The 19,683-nt window shown below is 45.6% G+C and overlaps 1 protein-coding gene across 4 annotated transcripts; it reads right to left on the reverse strand.

Moving 5' to 3' along the window:
* Nucleotides 1-1,768: 1,768 nt before the first annotated feature.
* aftpha (aftiphilin a) lies at nucleotides 1,769-15,802 on the reverse strand. Of its 4 annotated transcripts, none has more exons than XM_056372689.1 (10): nucleotides 15,644-15,802; nucleotides 10,970-12,658; nucleotides 8,639-8,784; nucleotides 7,724-7,853; nucleotides 7,531-7,587; nucleotides 6,612-6,734; nucleotides 6,332-6,392; nucleotides 5,856-5,939; nucleotides 5,160-5,283; nucleotides 1,769-3,658 (listed from the first exon to the last, which is right to left on the reverse strand). In XM_056372689.1, the coding sequence occupies exons 2-10, from the start codon at nucleotides 12,620-12,622 to the stop codon at nucleotides 3,517-3,519; spliced, it is 2,520 nt and encodes an 839-aa protein (XP_056228664.1). In that variant the 5' UTR covers nucleotides 12,623-12,658; nucleotides 15,644-15,802; the 3' UTR covers nucleotides 1,769-3,516. The 4 variants fall into 4 exon arrangements, with proteins under 4 accessions (XP_056228664.1, XP_056228663.1, XP_056228667.1 ...); XM_056372688.1 differs by having other exon boundaries at nucleotides 6,332-6,395; XM_056372692.1 differs by lacking the exon at nucleotides 5,856-5,939.
* Between the last annotated feature and the right edge of the window lie 3,881 nt (nucleotides 15,803-19,683).

Genomic DNA, 19,683 nt, shown 5'->3' on the forward strand with positions numbered 1-19,683 from the left:
CATTGTTCCAGTGTTTTAAGCTTTGATATCCATAAGAAGATATACTGCGGAGAGTTTTACCAAGAACAGAGCATTTAGTGGGCGGGGCTTGGTGACTGCTTTGTTGTGACATCACAAAGTTCCAGAAGTCCTGACGGCTGGTTTTAAGGCTCAGTTTCTGAATACAGGCTGTGTGCATTTCTCTGTGGACTGAGGCTTTGATACTTTCACAGTATTAATATAGAAGCTAGAGCTGATCTATAATCTATAATCACACTACACATGGACACACACCTTTACTCTGGAGGAGCTGTAAGTTTTGGGATTTTATGTGTTTTATATCGTGAAACTGAAAATCTTTGTTCAAACAAAAGAAAAATTATCTTTTCTCTTTTTGTTTTATAGACCAAACAGGTTTTAAATTTCCTTGTGATATTAAAGTTAACTTGACCTCTGTAGGTCGTCATCCTAGAGCTCCACCTTAAGATGAGACATGAACACAGTGAGAACGTGAACAGTCTAATAACATGTCAAATAAAATATAACACATAATAAAATACACATGTAGTAAAAACTACAGACGTTTGACCTCCTTCCACATGGTCCTGATGTTTCATCATCTTTCTGCATAAATTTGCATATTAATGAAGTTCAGCTTCATGGTGCGTCTTGGTGACCAGCTGCAGATGATGTAGCTCGACTGTCCTGACATCATCAGGCCGAGGGTCTGGTACCGGTCCCAGCAGGGGTCAATGAGGTCACTTCCTGTGCTCAGACGAGCTGAGGACATGCTTCATATTATTGATATCAATCAATCAATCGAACTTTATTCCTCTGGCTCCGTTCACACTGGAGACAGAAACGTGATCAAAACAGTTTGAGACTCACAACAATAAAATCAAAGAATAAAACCAGTTTTCCTCCTGCAACAATGAAAGACCTGAAGACCTGAGGGTCCTGGTTCAGAGACCAGAACCACATCAGACCAGGAGGCTGCTGCAAGAACTTTAAAACAGCCAGGCAGCCAGTGTGAGGAGTTTAATACCTGATCCTGGTCCCGATCTTGATCCTGGTGCTGGTCCCGGTCCCAATCTGATCATGATCCTGGTCCTGGTCACGATCTTAATTCTGGTCCCGGTCTTGGTCCTGATCCCAAGCCCGATCGTGGTCCCAACCCTGATCATGATCCTGGTCCTGGTCCAAATCCTGATTATGGTCCCGATCCCGGTCTTGGTCCTGATCCCGATCCCAGTCCCGATTTTGATCCTGGTCCTGATTTTGATCCTGGTGCTGGTCCCGGTCCCAATCCTGATCATGATCCTGGTCCCGATCCCGGTCTTGTTCCTTATCCTAATCCCGATCCCGGTCCCGGTCAGCAGCAGAGCCCTTAGCTACAGAACAGATCAAGCTAACTTTAGCATTGCTCCAGCGTCAGCAGGGACCAATGAAAACGTGGTTCCTGGTGGTTTCACCTGTGGACGCTGCGCAGAGTCTCACCTGGTTTCTATGTGCAGTCCTGACTCGTGCTGATTCTGCAGAAAAGCAGCCGTTTGATCAAACTTGACCGTATTTGGATCAGCTGGGAGTTAGGGGCGGAGTCAGACACTGCCAAGGTGGCGACGGTGGAGCAGCTCATTCTGAGCTTCAGAAACCTGCGGGTCGTCGGCCATCTTTATTTACAGTCTGTGGGTTTGAGCCTCTCCAGGAAGTGAACGTGTCACGTGACGTCCACAGCCTCACCTGTCATGATGAAGTCACGTTTGACTTGAACAGAAACGAGCAGAGGAGATTTTCTCTTAAATTATTTTAATTCTCGTGTACACTAAAAGTAAAATTTACACACGTATCGTCTGAAAAGAACCTGGGCATGCACGATAACCTTTTGACAGGCTCTTCAAGTGATTCAGTTTTTTTCCATAGGAATTTTCCCATACATTTTACAGTCCATAGTTTAACTGTACACAGTCTAAAGCCACAGTGAACTATGATTACATCCATTTCATCTTTACAATGTGCAAAATCCTCCTGGAGACGGGGCTGACAGTAGTATGAGCCGAAAACAACTGAAGAAACATCCAAACATGAGAAAGAGTCAAAAAGCACTTCATCAGTTTCAAACCGACACCTGGTCAACGATTGGTCCCTTAATTCCCTTCTGATGAGTCGACCGTCACTGCTCAGAAACCTTCAGCAAGCTTCAGTGGTTTTAACCAAAACGTCCCATTTTTACCCCCAACACAAAAGAACTGAGAGATGCTACCTCTTCACAATAAGAGTCCCCTTATAAAGGATTTATTGTTAGGTTATTAACACTTCATTAACCATCAATAAACAAGTTGTAACAGTTTTCAAACATTGATGGAGGATCTCTGTTGGTAAGATCAAGTTAATGCTACTACTCATTAATCTGACTAATTAATGAGTTAGTTATTGTTATTATTTGACAATAAAGCTCATTTTACCAGTTATAAATGCTAGTAAATCATTAATATTAATGAGTAGTTGCATTAACTTGATCTTGCCAAATAGTGATCCTGCATCAATGGATGAAAACTGTGTTATAACATGTTTATTTATGATTTATTAAGTGTTAATAACCTAATTATGAAGCATTTATAAATCCTTTATAAAGGGGACTCTTATTGTCAAGTGATACCATGTGTTTTTATCCACAACAGCTGTTCAACATGGAGTAAAAAGAAACAAGTGAGTGAGAACACGTCAACTGAGACTGAGGAATAAAACATCGGGGGGGGCGCGGGGGGGGGGGGGCGCGGGGGGGGGGGGGGGGGGCTTCCTGTTAAAAAGCTCCATTAAATGACAGAAACCTCTTTGACACTAAAGAGAATCGGGTTAAAATCTTTGACTGGAGGTAAAAACTGAAACAACGAGGGACGAAACATTCAGCTGGATTTTGCAGGCAGTGTGGTTTCAAGTCCATAAATATATATATATATATAGAGATTTTATATATGTATATAAATGTATTCATTTATACTGGTCATATATATTTTCCACTTCAGTTTGATTCAAAGAGCTTCAGCCAGTGTTTCCTTCACAGACATGAACACACTCCCACCACACACACAAATCATCGGAATCTAAAAAACTAACGGGAACAGAAACGTTGAATCCCTGATTATGTACACGCCACGCTTCTTCTTCTTCTTCTTCTGCTTCTTCTTCTTCTGCTTCTTCTTCTTCTACATATGAACAGCACAAACTTCTAAACCTTCCTCTACAAATTATCAGCTCTACAAATTAATGATCTGATCTCTACTCTGTTACATGTGCAGGTCGTCGGCCGAGCGCTCAGCTGTTCCCCTGATGATAAATGCTTCGCTTTATTTTGAAAAACAAAAGTTAAAAAACATGTATGAAAAGGGGGAGGAGCCAAGCTGCAGCGTGAGAAAAAAACAAACAAACAAAAAAACAAACAAAAAAAATATATAACTTGATAAAATGGACCGAGCCAGTGGGCGTGGCCAGACGAGCATGGTGGGCTGTCAGAGGGCGTGGTCAGCGGGGAGCAGGGCTTCAGTCCGACACGGCCTGGGAGCTGAGCGGCGTCAGTGTGGCGGGAAACATCAGCACCTTGGCCTGCATGAAGGACAGGTCGGGCAGACCAGCGATCACTTTGGCCGCTTCCTCACTCAGGTTCTCGTCCTTCCTCGGCTTCCTGTCAAACAGGAAGAGATCGACAACATGTCACACACCTGACCTCTCACACACACACCTGACCTACACACACACACACCTGACCTCACACACACACACACCTGACCTCACACACACACCTGACCTACACACACACAAACCTGACCTCACACACACACCTGACCTCTCACACACACCTGACCTCTCACACACACACCTGACCTCTCACACACCACACCTGACCTCTCACACACACACCTGACTCTCACACACACCTGACCTCTCACACACACACCTGACCTCTCACACACACACACCTGACCTTTCACACACACACACCTGACCTTTCACACACACACACCTGACCTCTCACACACACCTGACCTCTCACACACACACCTGACCTACACACACACAAACCTGACCTCACACACACACCTGACCTCTCACACACACCTGACCTCTCACGCACACCTGACCTCTCACACACACACCTGACCTCTCACACACACCTGACCTCTCACACACACACCTGACCTCTCACACACACACACCTGACCTCTCACACACACACACCTGACCTTTCACACACACCTGACCTCTCACACACACACCTGACCTCTCACACACACACCTGACCTCACACACACACACCTGACCTCACACACACACACCTGACCCCACACACACACACACCTGACCTCTCACACACACACCTGACCTCTCACACACACACCTGACCTCTCACACACACACCTGACCTCTCACACACACACCTGACCTCTCACACACACCTGACCTCTCACACACACCTGACCTCTCACACACACCTGACCTCTCACACACACCTGACCTCTCACACACACCTGACCTCTCACACACACACCTGACCTCTCACACACACACCTGACCTCACACACACACACCTGACCTCTCACACACACCTGACCTACACACACACACCTGACCTACACACACACACACACCTGACTCTCACACACACTGACCTCTCACACACCTGACCTCTCACACACACACCTGACCTCTCACACACACACCACACCTGACCTCACACACACACACACACCTGACCCCACACACACACCACACACCTGACCTCACACACACACACCTGACCTCTCACACACACACCTGACCTCTCACACACACCTGACCTCTCACACACACACCTGACCTCACACACCACACCTGACCTCACACACACCTGACCTCCAACCCCTGACCTCACACACATGCTCACCAGGACCAGGACCAGGACCAGGACCAGGAGCAGAGACCTGGTCCTGGTCCTGGTCCTGGTCCTGGTCCTGGACTCTGTCACATATGAAACTTGTGTATTGTTTCAATCATCAGCTGTGTCGACTTTTCGCCTCATGTCTGTTTTCACTCCAATGATTTAATAAAGAAAGTGAAGCAACAGGTGAGCATCATGACGACCACATGACCTCTACAGTCTGAGGTAAAAATAGCTGCTGACCCCTGACCCCCCTCTGACCCCTGACCTGGTGGAGGTGCTGGTCTTTTCCATGGTGGACATGAGGCGGGCGAAGGCGTCGGCCACCCGGCTGCCGGAGCCGCCCGGGTCCAGCTTGGCCGTCGTCAGCTCGTACAGCTCAGGGTCCACACCTGAGAGGAGGGAGAGAGAAAACACCTGAGCAGGTTCTGTCACAGGTCTGATCCCTCAGACTTCGATCTCAGACTGAAACCTGATCCAGATCAGACTCTACAATTGAAGTGACAGTTCAGGTGATCAGATGTGGGGTGGTGTGAGGTCGTCATGTTCAGTCAGTGTGTTACGTGCAGCCGATTCAGGTAGGACAGGAACAGAAAACACCTGTGTGTTGTGCTGGCCCCGCCCACATCAGCTCATCACTCTGAGTGTACCTGTCCTACCTGAATGTGCTGCAGGTAACACACTGACTGAACGTGACGACCTCAGAACCCCCACCTGGATTGACATGGACCGCCTCCCTCCATGCTGCAGGAGAAGCTGTAAGCGGGGGGGTGGGGGGGGTGGGGGGGCGCTTCACAAAGGAAACATGGAACTAAATAGAAATAAAAGATGTTTCTCATCATCAAAACATCTGGATAAACACACACAGCTCAGACAGGAAGTGTGTGTCCTGTGATCTCTCAGACGAGTGAGAAGTGGAGGCGGGAGGTTCATTTAAAGATGGGGGAGGGGAGCAGCTGCTGACCTGGGATGGATGGGGAGCTGGTGGAGCCTGAATCCTCCACAGGACCAAAGAAATCCAGGTTTAAGAGAGACGAGCCTCCGCTCGCTGCAGAGCCAGGGGGCGGCCGAGGTTAACACACACAGAGAGAGAGAGAGAGAGAGAGAGAGAGAGAGAGAGAGAGAGGAAACCAGAGACATGCAGCAGTGTCAGTGATCAGAGAGACATGAGGAACGTTAGAGTCTACAGAGGTCACACTCTCTCTCTCTCTCTCTCTCTCTCTCTCTCTCTCTCTCACTCACTCACTCACTCACTCACTCACACACACACACGTTCATGCATGTGTTTTTTCCTCCTAACTTCTGATTGGCTGTGAGTTAGGGGGCGTGGCTGGTGAGTTCAGGACAGAAACGCTATGAGGGTTAGAAGAGTGTGGTAGACATGAGCAGTCGGGGGAGGGGGAGGGTTCAGGGTTCAGGGTTGGGGGGGGGGTCACCTACCGTCCAGGGGGTTGGTAAGGCCGCTGCTGCTCCAGTCGAACTGGACAGGTGGGAGCGCCTCCTGCTGGAGGAGAGAGAGGAGGTTACAAAGGTTTGTTTGACTGGAGGAGTCGACTTCTCCTCACCGAAGTCTCCACACTTTGGTGATGTCACCATGACCTTTGAACCCCACAATCTAACCAGCTCATCCTTGAGTTCGGGTGAATGTTTGTCTTCATGGTGTCATGAGACATCGTGTCTCCTCTGACCGTCTCCGGTCAGAGGAATAATGGCGTCTCACCTGGACGGCGTCTGAGGGACACGAGCTTTTCTCTGGAGCCAGCGGAGGCGCCTGGGCGATGGAAGCAATCATCTCTGCTGCAGAGACCGGCTTCACAGGCTCTTTGGTTGGTTCCAGCATCCCCTACGGGGGGGGGGGGGGGGGGGGGGGGGGGGGGGACAGATCATAATGTGTTGTCGCTCAGAGAACTCAGTGAGGAGGATCTGAATATCAACACTGACAGAACCACAGCTGATATTCAACAACAGCATGTGTGATGTTTTATATATCACACACACACACACACACGTCTTTTATATACTCATGTCAGGATGTCAGCAGCTGTGAAACAACGATTCCTTAGACATGACCAAAGTGATGATTCAGTGATTAAAACATTAATGTTCACTGAACAAAAATATAAAGATGAAACATCGCAGCTGTTTCATGTCCTGCCTCGTCATCAGTCATGTGACCTGCAGGTTTCAGGAACTTCACAGAGCTGCTGAAGAGGAGCAGACCAACAATCAGTCACTCCAGATACCGACTCGTCCTCTGGTCCACCCCCACCCCCCCAGAAGAAATGCAAACCTGTCTCCTTTTCAAAATAAAACTGCAGTGGGCTTTTATTGTGACAAGCCCGAGGCTCACCTGTGGCTCAGTGATGCATGACGTCCTCTGACAGGTTAGAAAAAGTCTGACATCTTTAATTTAAACCAAAACAAGAATGTGATGTGATGATTTCAGTTTTTTTACGACACTCGGTGTGAACTCGTGTCCTGCTCCTCACACACTCAGTTTCCAACCTGAGACTTTGATCTACCCACGTCAGGAACGATGTCAGTGGTGGTTCGTGATGTTAATGATGTTAATGAGATTAAATATGTTTGTGATATTAAAGAGACTGGACTGACAGGACAGTGTGGATGTGCAGACTCACCAGGCTGGCGGCGTACATAGGCACAATGACCGGCTGCTTCTTCTGTCCCGTGAACAGCTGCACACAGAGAGTCAGTCAGTGTGGTGTTGCAGCAGAGGTTACTAAAGGTCACAGATTCAATCACGTCTAAGGACTGGTTTAAGATCTGGTTAAATGTTGTTGCTAGGAGACAGAGGGTCCAACAGGAACTTACGATGTTTCTGGTGTCGATGCCGAGGCAGCAGAGCAGAGCTTTGTTGCAGTGGGAGCCCCCCCACTGGTACCTGAGGCCGAATGCCTCGTGGATGTCCTGAAGCTGCGTCCACACACCGCCACGCACAGACCTGAACCGACCAATGAGACGAGAGGAAGACGAGGTCAACAGAGAGACAGAGAGTAAGTTAATAAACGACCGGTCGAAACGGGTCTTAAACACAGATCTGTAACTCCTGCCTCTCATTCAAAACAATAACAACAGACGACCGATGATGTCATGAAGTAGCGTGGGATCATGGGAGTTGTAGTTTGGATTCCTTCAGTGTCAGTGGGTCAGGTGACGCTAACTGTTAAAAACATCTAAAGTCAGAGTCTGAGCGACGCTGTGCGGAGGACAGAGACTCAGGGAAGAGCTGCAGCTGAGGCTGATGCTGACCTGTGTTCTGACTGTTTCTCTGATCGCTCATGAAGCAGACGTTCAGCAGGTTTTTACCAGCAACATATATATATATATATATATATATATATATATATATATATATATACACACACAAAATGCTGCCTATATAACTTGACATTTCCACTGCATTATTGCTTCTTAATGAAAGTATTTCAGCCCATACTGGAGAATGACGCTCTAAATGAAACATGACCAGGATTAAAATCACTGATTTCTCAGGTTTGAGAATTGATGGAAAGATTTGTGATGATGTAAGAACACAACTCAACATGTAGAACATGTAGAACATAGAACATAAAACAGAGGTTTAGAGGCTTTTAGACGTTCAAATGAGGAAAAGCTACAGATGAGAATCTGATTGATCTGTGTCTGTAACTGATCGGATCAATAAATCTCACATCACAGACTAAACTGAAATCTTTCTGAACCTTGTATCTTTAGGTTCACACTCACCTGCTGCATGGTGACCTCTTCCCCTCCTCCCCTCCTGGGGGGTCCAGCAGGATCTTCAGGGACACCACCTGGTCCTCCACAGGGGGGGCGGCGGTCTGAGGGAAGCTGCTGTGAAACACCTTCTCCAGACGGCCGGACAGCGACGCCTGCAGAGAGCACAGCACCGTTAACTCACACCGAAGTTTTTGAGATCTTCGTCTAACCTGAAGAAACCACTCGTTCAGGAAACACTGCGCTGATCTGTTCTCATCAAAGATCCTCTCTAAGGCTCCGCCCACAACGACCTCATCCTTTTCAAACTCGTCTCTTCTGCAACGTTTCCTCCTCCGTCCACACGACTCCAGGGTTTTGTAAACACTGCTGGACCCGTTTTATTTTGACAACGCTTCTGTTTTAGCATTTAGCAGTACAATAGAGACTGTAAGTGAACAACAGCTGCAAAGACAACAAGGTCAGTGACACTGTCATTCATTCTCATGTTGTATTCACCACTGGTAGTCCAGGCTGATGACAGCCAATCAGCAGAGAGCGTGGCTGTGACCTCATCGTTTACAAAGGTCTTAGTTTCTGTCCGTCCAAATACAACACAACCCCAGAATCTTCAAAATAAAACAACTCCAGAGTTTTCAAAATAAAACACAACCCTAGAGTTTTCAAATTAAAACAGGCCCTGCAGAGTTACTGAAAGTGCTTCAGACCCTGGAGTCGTGTGGACGGAGGAGGAAACGTAGCAGGCGAGATGAGTGAGTGAATGTTTCATGAATTTCCCCTGAGGGATAAATAAAGTATCTATTTATTTATCTGTATCTGAGTTTTAAAACTAAAACATATCAGTGTGGGCGGAGCCATTATTGTAAATGTTTGTACATGTTTTCAAAGCCTCACCAACTGCTCTTTGTTCACTGGATGGGGGCTGAAACATCCATGAAAAGATAATATGAAATATACATTCATCAACAGTTGTTGCTGAAAGTTTTACACTAATCAAAAATACATTTTTACCCGAAATAAGAATCTTTAATTTTCTAAAATAATCTCTTCTAGTGATTCTGCGCGTTAATATAGTTCATGTAGAAATGATTTGCTCCTGCATAAAAACATGGAGGGACACACGTCTGGGTAACGATGAAGTCACTTCAAAAACATTTTAAAAAATGTCCCATGAATTTAACAGAAGTAGCACATGAGTGTTTTCAAGAAAAGAACTGTTCTAGTTGAGAACCGGTTCCAAAGCATCTGAACCATGTTCCTTCAGAGTTTATCAGTGTTTTAATCAGCTGATGTTTGTTAGGTTACACACTCTGGTTACTGTGGAGCTCTGACGCCACCTCAGCTCCAGCTGACAGTGACGCTAACCGCGCCCTCTGCTGGACCTCAAGAGAACTACACTGTGAGCTCTGACCTCAGAGCCCTGGTGTGGACAGAGAGAGGTCACACCTTGAACCCAGTTTCCTGCTGGACTGGTCACACTGGTTAAACTGGTCCACACTCCCAGTATCAATGTTCCAGCTGAGACTGAGTCACAGAGCTGGACTTCACTTCAAATACCTGACAAGGTCACATTCCTGAGGGCGGAGCCTGCTCTGAGTAAACGTGTGTGTGTGTGTGTGTGTGTGTGTGTGTGTGTGTGTGTGTGTGTGTGTGTGTGTGTGTGTGTGTGAGCACACTGAGTTTGTTCTCCTGCTCTTCATCATGTTTAACACAAACAGTCGAAGTTGGTTTCAGTTGTGAACGTGAACAAACAGGAAGTGGAACTGATTCCAAAATCTAAACAAACTTCCTCTTCTGGTTTCTTCTTCCTCTTCGGAACTTTGTTTGAATCACGTTCATTAATATTATTATTATTACTCTTATTATATGTACTTTCACAATAAAAGGTGTGTAATTTAACTGTGTGTGAGTGAATGAACTCAGCTCATTATCTCAGAGCTCAGGAAGAAGAATATGAAAAGTGTGGACAGCCATTTAAATCAATATTCAATAAATCAATAAATACAGCTATGAAATAAATACATTAGGTAACAAATATAGAAATATAGAAATAAGTGTAAATATAAATATATAACTGAATAAATAATTGCTTTTTATTTAAAAACCTTTTTATTTATTTCCAGAGAAAAATGATTTTTAAAATAAAAAGTAATTTATTCAGTTATTTGTTTGTTTATTTATTTATTTCTTGCACTACCACTTTTATTTTCTGTCCATGTTATTTAATCTACATCTTAAAGACTCAGAGTTAAATCAGATCCCTGACCTGATCATCATGATGTCACTTCCTGTCTGATCAGCTCTGCAGTCAGACAGACCAGTTTGATTCCCAGTTCTTACCGACTGTCTGTCCGTCCTGCTGCGTTCCTCGCTGACTGCAGGAGCTTCAGTTTCATGCCACTCCTCCTGCTCCTGCTCCTCCCCCTCTCCCCCCTCTCCCCCCTCTCCCGCTCTGCTCTCTGCAGGAGGAGCGACGCTCTGCTCCGTGCTGAACGCCGCCCAGGACTCCCCCTCCACCTGCTGCTGCTGCTCCCCGAAGGCACTCCATCCTGCATCCGCCTCCCCGTCTGCGGCCTCCACAGCCGAGCTGAAGTTCCCGAAACTGTCACTGACGGGGAAGTCGGCGAACTGTCCCCCATCGCCCCCCTCCCTCTCACAGCTGTGAAGCTTGGGGGAGTTGAAGTCTCCGAAGTCGTCGTCCTCGGTGCGTGCAGCTTCCTGTGCAGCAGCAGAGCCGTGCGACCCGTTCGGCTCCTGCTGCTCGAAATCAGCAAAGCCCTGAGCGCCGAATGAGTCGGCGTCTCCAAAGTCCCCAAAGTCCTCGTCGTCCTCTGCCAGCTGGCTGTGGTCGGCGGGCGTGGCGGTGTCCCCCTGGAGGGGCGGAGAGGGCGCAGAGCCCGTGGTGCTCATGTCACCGTACTCCTCTAGAGCGTCTGTTGACAGCGGCCGGCCGAAAGACGTCTCCGTCTCCGTCTCGTCCGACTGTCCCGCCTCGCTGTCAGCAGCTGCGTCAGGCGAGAGGTCGTGTTCGCTGCAGCCTGCGGCGTCTTTGGATTCGTCCCCGTCAGCTACGTCCACCCGGGTCAGAGGGAGGGGTTCATTAGTGCAAGCTGCCTCAGAGGCGGAGCGCTCCTGTGCAAAGGCTACGTCCCTTTGTAGAGAGTCCCGGTCCAGAGTCTCGGCGGGGACAGATATAGAGTCAGAGCCGGACGTGTTGGGTCCAGTTCTGTTTGTGTCCCTGACATTGTCCTCTGAAGTCGTTCCCTGCTCTAAAGTACAGCGCTCGTCGTGGCTCCGCCCTGTGGGACTGTCCTGGTCCTGGGCCTGGTCCTGGGCCTGTTCCTGGTCCTGGTCCTGGTCCTGGTCCTGGTCCTGGACCTGGGCCTGGGCCGCCGTCGGGCAGACGTGTCCTTCAGCATTGGAAAAAGCAGCAAAATCTGCAAAATCGTCCTCTGGGCTGCAGACGGGGACGCTGCCTGTGTCCTCGCTGGACGTTCCTTTTATATGAGAGTGGACAGAATTCAGTGAGGAGGGGCTTCCCTGAACATCAAAGGTCGTGAACCCGTTTGTGAGCACTTCTGTGCCGCCGCCATTACAGTCAGCGAGCTCGCCGCCAGCCGTGTCGCTCGGCGGGAAACCCAGGGAGCTGGAGACGACCTTTTTCATCTCAGTTCTTTCTGAGGGACTGCTGCCCGGGTGGCTCGGCGGCACGACGCCATTAGCCTTGGACAGCTGGTTAGTGGGGTTGTGGGTGCCGTTAGAGGAGCGGCTGAATCCCATCAGCCCTCTGCTGTTGAGGAGCTCGGGCGGCGAGGTGGCGGTCAAAGCTTGGGTCTGGTTAAAAGTGGTCGGGGTGTCGAACTCTGTGAAGCTGATGCTGCCCGGGACGCCAGAGAAGGTGCCGAAGTCTCCAAACTCGTCTTCCTCTTCCTCTGCGCCGTCCTCCAGCGGCGGCGGAGACGAGGAGTAAATGCGAATCACATCTGGCTCCATGATTCTCTGGCGGTCTACGAATCCTCCTGGCTACACCTGAGAGAGAAGACATGATCAGAAACAGGATCCACCACAGGCGACATGTTTTTAGAAACCTGGTTTTATCAACACAGGAAGTGAGTGAGGGCGGCGCTCCACGACCTCCACATCAGTTTGACGTGTTGAATCAGTGAAGCGCTAACAGACATTTATCCAGTTATTAAGTACTGAAGAGGATCAGAGACACTCGCTGCATCAACACTTTTTTTTAATGGAGCTGCTCTTATGAAGTTTTTAACGCTGCTCTCTCTTCATGTCTTTTGTTGTTGAATGTGACCTGCAGCTCTGCTCACATTCAGATCATGGTCGTGACTAATAAATCTGATTCTGATTCTAATGATAAACTGATCGTTAAGGGTCGGGATGCCCCGATCGATCGGCCGCTGATTAGAGATATGTATTAGAAACATGTGATCCTTAGATGCGAGTTAAAGCTTCTAGTCAGTGATCTCCTTCAACCAATCACCTGTGGTTAATCCTCTGAGAAGCTGTGTCCTGTGTAGTGAAGCCCCGCCTCCCACCGACAGGCCGCCAAAACAAAACATCATGTCGGCCGCATGGAACTTTGACAAAGTGTGAGAGACTGATGCAACGTACAACATCTGCAACATCTGAGTTAATGATCTGAGACTTGTTGCCTTTGATTGATTACACTATTTGCACGGTTTAGGTTATTGAATAGCTTAATAATTATTTTTCAGTCTGTTAATAATTGTCTTAATTCACATAATTTAATTAATTATTACATTGTGTAATTCAGTTGTCCCTACTGTAGGAGACTTGTTGCTGCTGCTATAACAAAACACACAAAGAGTTCGGTATCGGCCGACCTCTCATAGATGATCGTATCGGAGCGACACCTGATGCTGTTACAGTCACAGAAACGATCAGCTGTTCACAACAGACACAAACTGAAGGAAGACTTTGTGTTTGTGACGACACTGTTCAGACTCTTCGACCAGCTTTACAAGCCTGTATTCAGAAACTGAGCCTTAAAACCAGCCGTCAGGACTTCTGGAACTTTGTGATGTCACAACAAAGCAGTCACCAAGCCCCGCCCACCTGGACCCACCATCCAAACCTTGCAGGATTTGGTTTCTCTGAGTGTTTTTACCTGAAATCTGCTTTATTTATATTGGATCACTCAGAAAACAGTCAGCCAATCAGAAGAGAGGCTCAGAGCCTCCTCTGGTAAGGCCTTTACAATAATAACTTTATTTATATTGCATAGAGCTGCAGAATATGCAAAAAAAATCATACTGCAATTATTTTGGCAGATATTGTGATTTCAGTGTTTTTTGAAATGATGACAATGTGATTTCCGTTGGTCTTGTACCAAACAAACATGTTTACATGTTCTGGTACGTCTGGAGGATACGATTCCTTTATTGCTGGTTTCTCCAGGTGTCAGCAGGTGACTACAGGGGACCGGGTCAAAGCCCCAAACATGGAACAGTCGACCTGCTGAGATCAGACAGGCAGTATCTTTAGTGCTCTATAATATTATCTATATTCTCATCTGACTTACTTCTGTTTATGATGCATTTGTTTTTCTTTGTTTTCAATTCCCTTTTTCTTTCTGTGATTCACTTTGTAACTTTGTTGAGAAAAGTGCAATATAAAGAAAGTTTATCATCACTATTATTATTATTACTATATGGTTTGTAGGTCAGGGCCGACTCTTTACCTTCATCAATAGAAACTGCAGCTCCTGTGATTTGTATATTGCACTTGGTTGAGATTTCAATTAGATTTCACCTAACTGTGCAGTGCTAATCTGATTAAAAACAGAGTTTACAAAGGGCTTTGACAAATGAATCACACGCAGGACAGATACAGGTAGAGCTACAGAGGGAGGACAAACAAGATGCTTCATGTAAATAAGGACAATTAGAGTATAGAACCACATACACAAATACAGTAAAAGTGATAAAAGGGCGACATGGAGACGATAAAAAAACAACATCACATAAAAGCAAGTCGATAAAAATGAGTTTTAAAAAGTGATTTAAAAGAAGTTAGTGATTCTGCCTCAGCTTCTGGGGTTGTGATGTTGGGCTTTATGATTAAACCTGACTACTTCTAAATGTACCAGATGCTCATGTGTCATTGGACCATTTATCAGACCAGTTCCTGCAGGAACCTTCCATTTGTTATTAGTTATTTAAAATCCTGCAGAACAAAGTGTGACCAAGTGTTTCTGAAATAAAAATGAAGATTATATCTCCGTCTCTGAGACGTCTGTTTGCTTTGTTGGCCTTATCTCAAAATACCTGGGAGCAGGTAGTTCACACCCGGGCCGTGCTGAGCCGGACCACAGACAGCAGCTTTAACACAGTCTCTTAAATTATGTCCAACTCAGCGACCGAACTCTGTCGGTTCAGACAAACTTTCACACCTTTTCTTCACCTGTCTGACGTCGGTGGATCTCTGAAGCTAGGAGGCTAAAGTAGCTACATCGGTTAGCATCTAGCTTGGCAGGCTAAGAAGGCTCGCTGACACTGTGGGAAGCAGAGTAGAGTCGTGATGTGGAACAGAAAATAGAGTAGGATAGCAGTGGAGTGAGACTAACAGCTAGGTCAGGGCAGCTAATTAAACTACACGGCCGAGACACTTCACTGAGATGGAGTGTAATTGGCTAACTTAGCTTAGCTTGGTTAGCCTGTGTGGAAAAGCTGAATTCACCGTGTTGCTATGAGCGATGTTAGCCGTTAACGTCTCATCATGTTGTTGCCACTTTACCGAGTCGGTTCCGGTGTTGAACTACAAAAACACACGGTCACATCTCAGATTTAAAAAGGCTTAAAAAACACCTGAAGCTACAGATACAAGTCAGAGAGAAGTCAACACCTCAGCTAACTGCGCAGCTAGCTAATACTGACAACAAGCTTCTAGCGTTAGCTTTAGCTTTAGCGTCTCTTCGCCGTCCGGCTCGGTCTGACAGCCGGTACCTCCGTTACCGACAGAAACAGTTGAACTAACCGTGAGCTGTCGTCCACCGATGTCCATGACTCGGTTAGAGACAGTACTGTCCGCAGGTTGTCAGCTGGAGCCGGCTGCACAGAGCAGGACGGCTGGAAGTGAAGCAGAAGTGAAGGTTGACTCAGCCGGCTGCCGCTGCTGCTGCCCTGCCTCAGTCCCCCAGCATGCACCGCCTCAGTCCCCCAGCATGCACCGCCGCAGAGCGGAGCGGGTTAGGGTCCGAAGCACGGACCGAGGCGGACAAGAAATATCTAATGAGTAAAATAACACAAACAAACGACACAGACAACTATACATTCTATATTTAAATGATATGATAATATATTAAATATTTCGTAATCTGAGAGAAATAATCTCTGTTGTGCATGTTTCTGTGTGATATCTGTAAAAAAAAAAAAAAAAAGAAGAAGCCTTTTATTATATTATATTTAATATTATTGTTGATATTTGCATTACTGTATAATCATTAATCAATCATCTGTCAATGTTTATCATTTTCTGTGTTTTACATATATATATATATATATATATATATATATATACTTTATATAATTTTATTTTTGATTCTTCCTTAATTATTGTAATAAAAAATGCAGGTATGTTATAGTGTCGTCATACATTCAGATTAATACTGATTAAGGTCTTGATTTCAGACCTCGGTCTGCGGCCTCGAACCTGTGACCGAATCACAACAGTGTTGATATTCAGAACAACATCTCTCCCTCACTCTGATGTTTTTTATACAACAGTTCTCCGCCATATTAGTGCAATAAGCAACAACAGATTATGATCTGTTGTTTATTTTATCATTTATTTGTCTACGTCAACACATAGTTCCAGCTTGGCTGTTGCTAAGCAACACATGAACATGTTCCTGACCTGCGCAGTGACAGTAGCTGCTGCCTCGCCTCCTCGTTCCCTCAGGTGTTCCTGAAGGATCCACCTTCTTCCTTCATCCTCTCCTGACGACATCGTTTCATTCAAACCTTATTTCTGAAATATTTTCATCTTTGTTTGTTACAGTCTGAGATCGATAACGACGTTAGTGTGACGCTTAATAACGGTTAATGGAACACCTGTGGAGCGGAGTGATACACGGAGTAAAAAGTCCCAGTGTTTCCTTGAATGACTCTCGTCCAATCAGATGACTCTGTCGGTGCTACCTGTTGTATAATGAGGAGTAACCCTGCTGTTACCTGAGCAGCTGGTGTAGACAGAAGACATGTCACAGAGGTATTATAATAGGTATTATAATAGATGCTTTATGTTTATTGAACTGTATGTTCTGTTCATTGACAGCTGTTGTTGCTTTTCCAGTGATAACACTTTAAACTTCTGCTCAGAATGAAGGAACAGTCAGTTTCTCTCTAATAGACAGTTTGTATTGGTGTGTTTTACATTGTGGCCACTAGATGTCGCTGTGTTCACATGAAGCGTCAGTGAGCCGGGTCAGAGCTTCATGAAGCCGGGTCAGAGCTTCATGAAGCCGGGTCAGAGCTTCATGAAGCCTCATCACATCATCACTGGGTCTGAACGGGACCGTCTCAGCTCTGCACTGCAACAGCAAGGGCTTTCTTTTCCTAACTTTGGATTCTGTTCTTTTCTTTTTTTTTACAATTGAAAAAAACAACAATAAAACTGTGAGACTATATATATATATATATATATATATATATATATACATCTACATAAATAAAATAAATATAAGTAGTAAAAAATTATGAAAATACATATAACATGAAAAGACAACAAAAAAGGCAAACTGAAAAAAACGACAGAACAACAAAATTTAAACTATAGTCATAATCTATTATTAGCTGTCATTTTAATTTTTAATGAGACATAACCTGATTAATTAAACAATATCACCTGAGATGGAGTGATGTACTGAACATCCGCACGGCTGTGATTGGGTCGTAGGTACGAGGCCGTTACAGTGTCACTGACCTTGTTGTCTTTGCAGCTGCTGTTCACTTACATTCTCTGTTTTAATGCTACAACTGCAGAGGAGACGATCTACTTCCTGTTTACACCGGCTCGCACACGCTCAGTGTAGGTGATTGCTCAGGTATGTGTGTGTCTTCAGGTGTGTTCCTCTGGACGAGGCCTGGCAGTTTCCACTGGGTGATGAATTGATGGAGGTGCAACAGCGAAGGTCTGAGCCTCATTCTGTGTAAAGTGACCATCACACAACTCGAGTCTTTTACTATGAAATAATTTTGGACAGGACGAGGAAACTTTTAATGTGAAAAACTCACACTGTGTCTAAGTTGAAAGCAGTGGTGTTGAAAACATGGTTGGGTTTGAACCATCGAAGCTCATCTGTGTTCAGAGTCTCAGTGTCACAGAGACTCAGTGACTCAAAAGGAAAAAGGCAAGAACACTGAGGACAAACCGAGTCGCTTCCAGCAGCTCGACACCACTAACAAACCGGAGCGAGCGGGTTTGACGAGTTTGACTCTGCAGGCTGTTGGTGAAGGTCACAACGAGCCGGGGTCATGTATACTGTACGTACCCTGAAACACACAGCGCCAACTCTGCCCTCATCACATCTGTCGGAGCCTTTATTATTTCATATATTATCATATCACACACACAGAGCCATACACTGATGCTGCAGCACCTGGAGGTTCAGAGACTGATAACAACCAAAGACCTGCGTGTTTAATCTCATCCTGCAGCTCTGGCATCAGCTGGCGTTCAGCCTCAGAGGAAACAAGCTGCTCTGAACAGCCAATCAGCAGAGAGGAAATAAAGAGCTGAGTCACTCCAGCTGAAAACTCTCACAGCTACAGTAACACTCAACACATGACGGTGACTCCAACACCTCCCAGTCTCCCCCAGTTCAAACCAGGAAGTTGTGCTCCCTGTTTTTCCTCCTGTGACCTCACAGTGACCTCACCAAATTGTGTTTGGTGAGGTCACTGTGACCTTTGACCCCCAAAATCTAATCAGTTCATCCTTGAGTCCAGGTGAATGTTTGAGCCAAATGTGAAGAAGTTCCTTCGAGTCCACGAGACGGATGACCTGAAAACAAAATGGCCGCCGCTCTGACTGTCGCCAGGTGGAGGAATGAAAACAAGACTCTACCATGTGATACTGGTTTTATGTTGACATGTGTCCTGTAACAAAATGAGTTCACAGGTTATTATTATTTTATTATAGAGCTAATGTTTCTGTTGTCATGGTAACTGCAGCAGCCAGAGAGAGAAAAGTACGGTGGCTGAATCGTCACTCTGTTTAAAACTAAAAATCAAACCAAACAAACAGACTCAAACCGGTGGTGTTCACACACACACACACACACACACACACACACACACACACACACACACACACACACACACACACACACACACACAACACACACACACACACACACACACACACACACACACACACACACACAACACACACACACACACACACACACACACACACACACACACACACACACACACACACACACACACACACACAGTCTGGTAAACATAAAAAGACTGGAGGAATGTGAGCGGTGATAATCAGTCAGCAGAGATAAACTCTGTCACCTCGCTGCTGGAAACCTGCAGCTGTATCATGAACTGTTCACTGGGGGACACACTGGACATATATATATATATATATATATACATATATATATATATATATATATATATATATACGTATATATATATATATATATATATATATATACGTATATATATATACGTATATATATATATATATACGTATATATATATACGTATATATATATATATATATATATATATATATGTATATATATATATGTATATATATATACGTATATATATATATATGTATATATATATATATGTATATATATATATATGTATATATATATGTAAATTGCCTCCACATCTGAAAGGAAACCTCGGGGTGAAGATCATGTGCTGAAACTTTCATGCTTCACTATATGAACCACTGATGACCTGACTGAGGAGCTTCTTCTTCTCTGGTTTATTCACAGCGGCGTTCTCATGTCTGTGTGTTCAGGTCTGATGAATCACAACTCAGAT

This window comes from Seriola aureovittata, chromosome 3, assembly GCF_021018895.1.
Source record: "Seriola aureovittata isolate HTS-2021-v1 ecotype China chromosome 3, ASM2101889v1, whole genome shotgun sequence".
In the NCBI taxonomy this organism is placed as follows: domain Eukaryota; kingdom Metazoa; phylum Chordata; class Actinopteri; order Carangiformes; family Carangidae; genus Seriola; species Seriola aureovittata.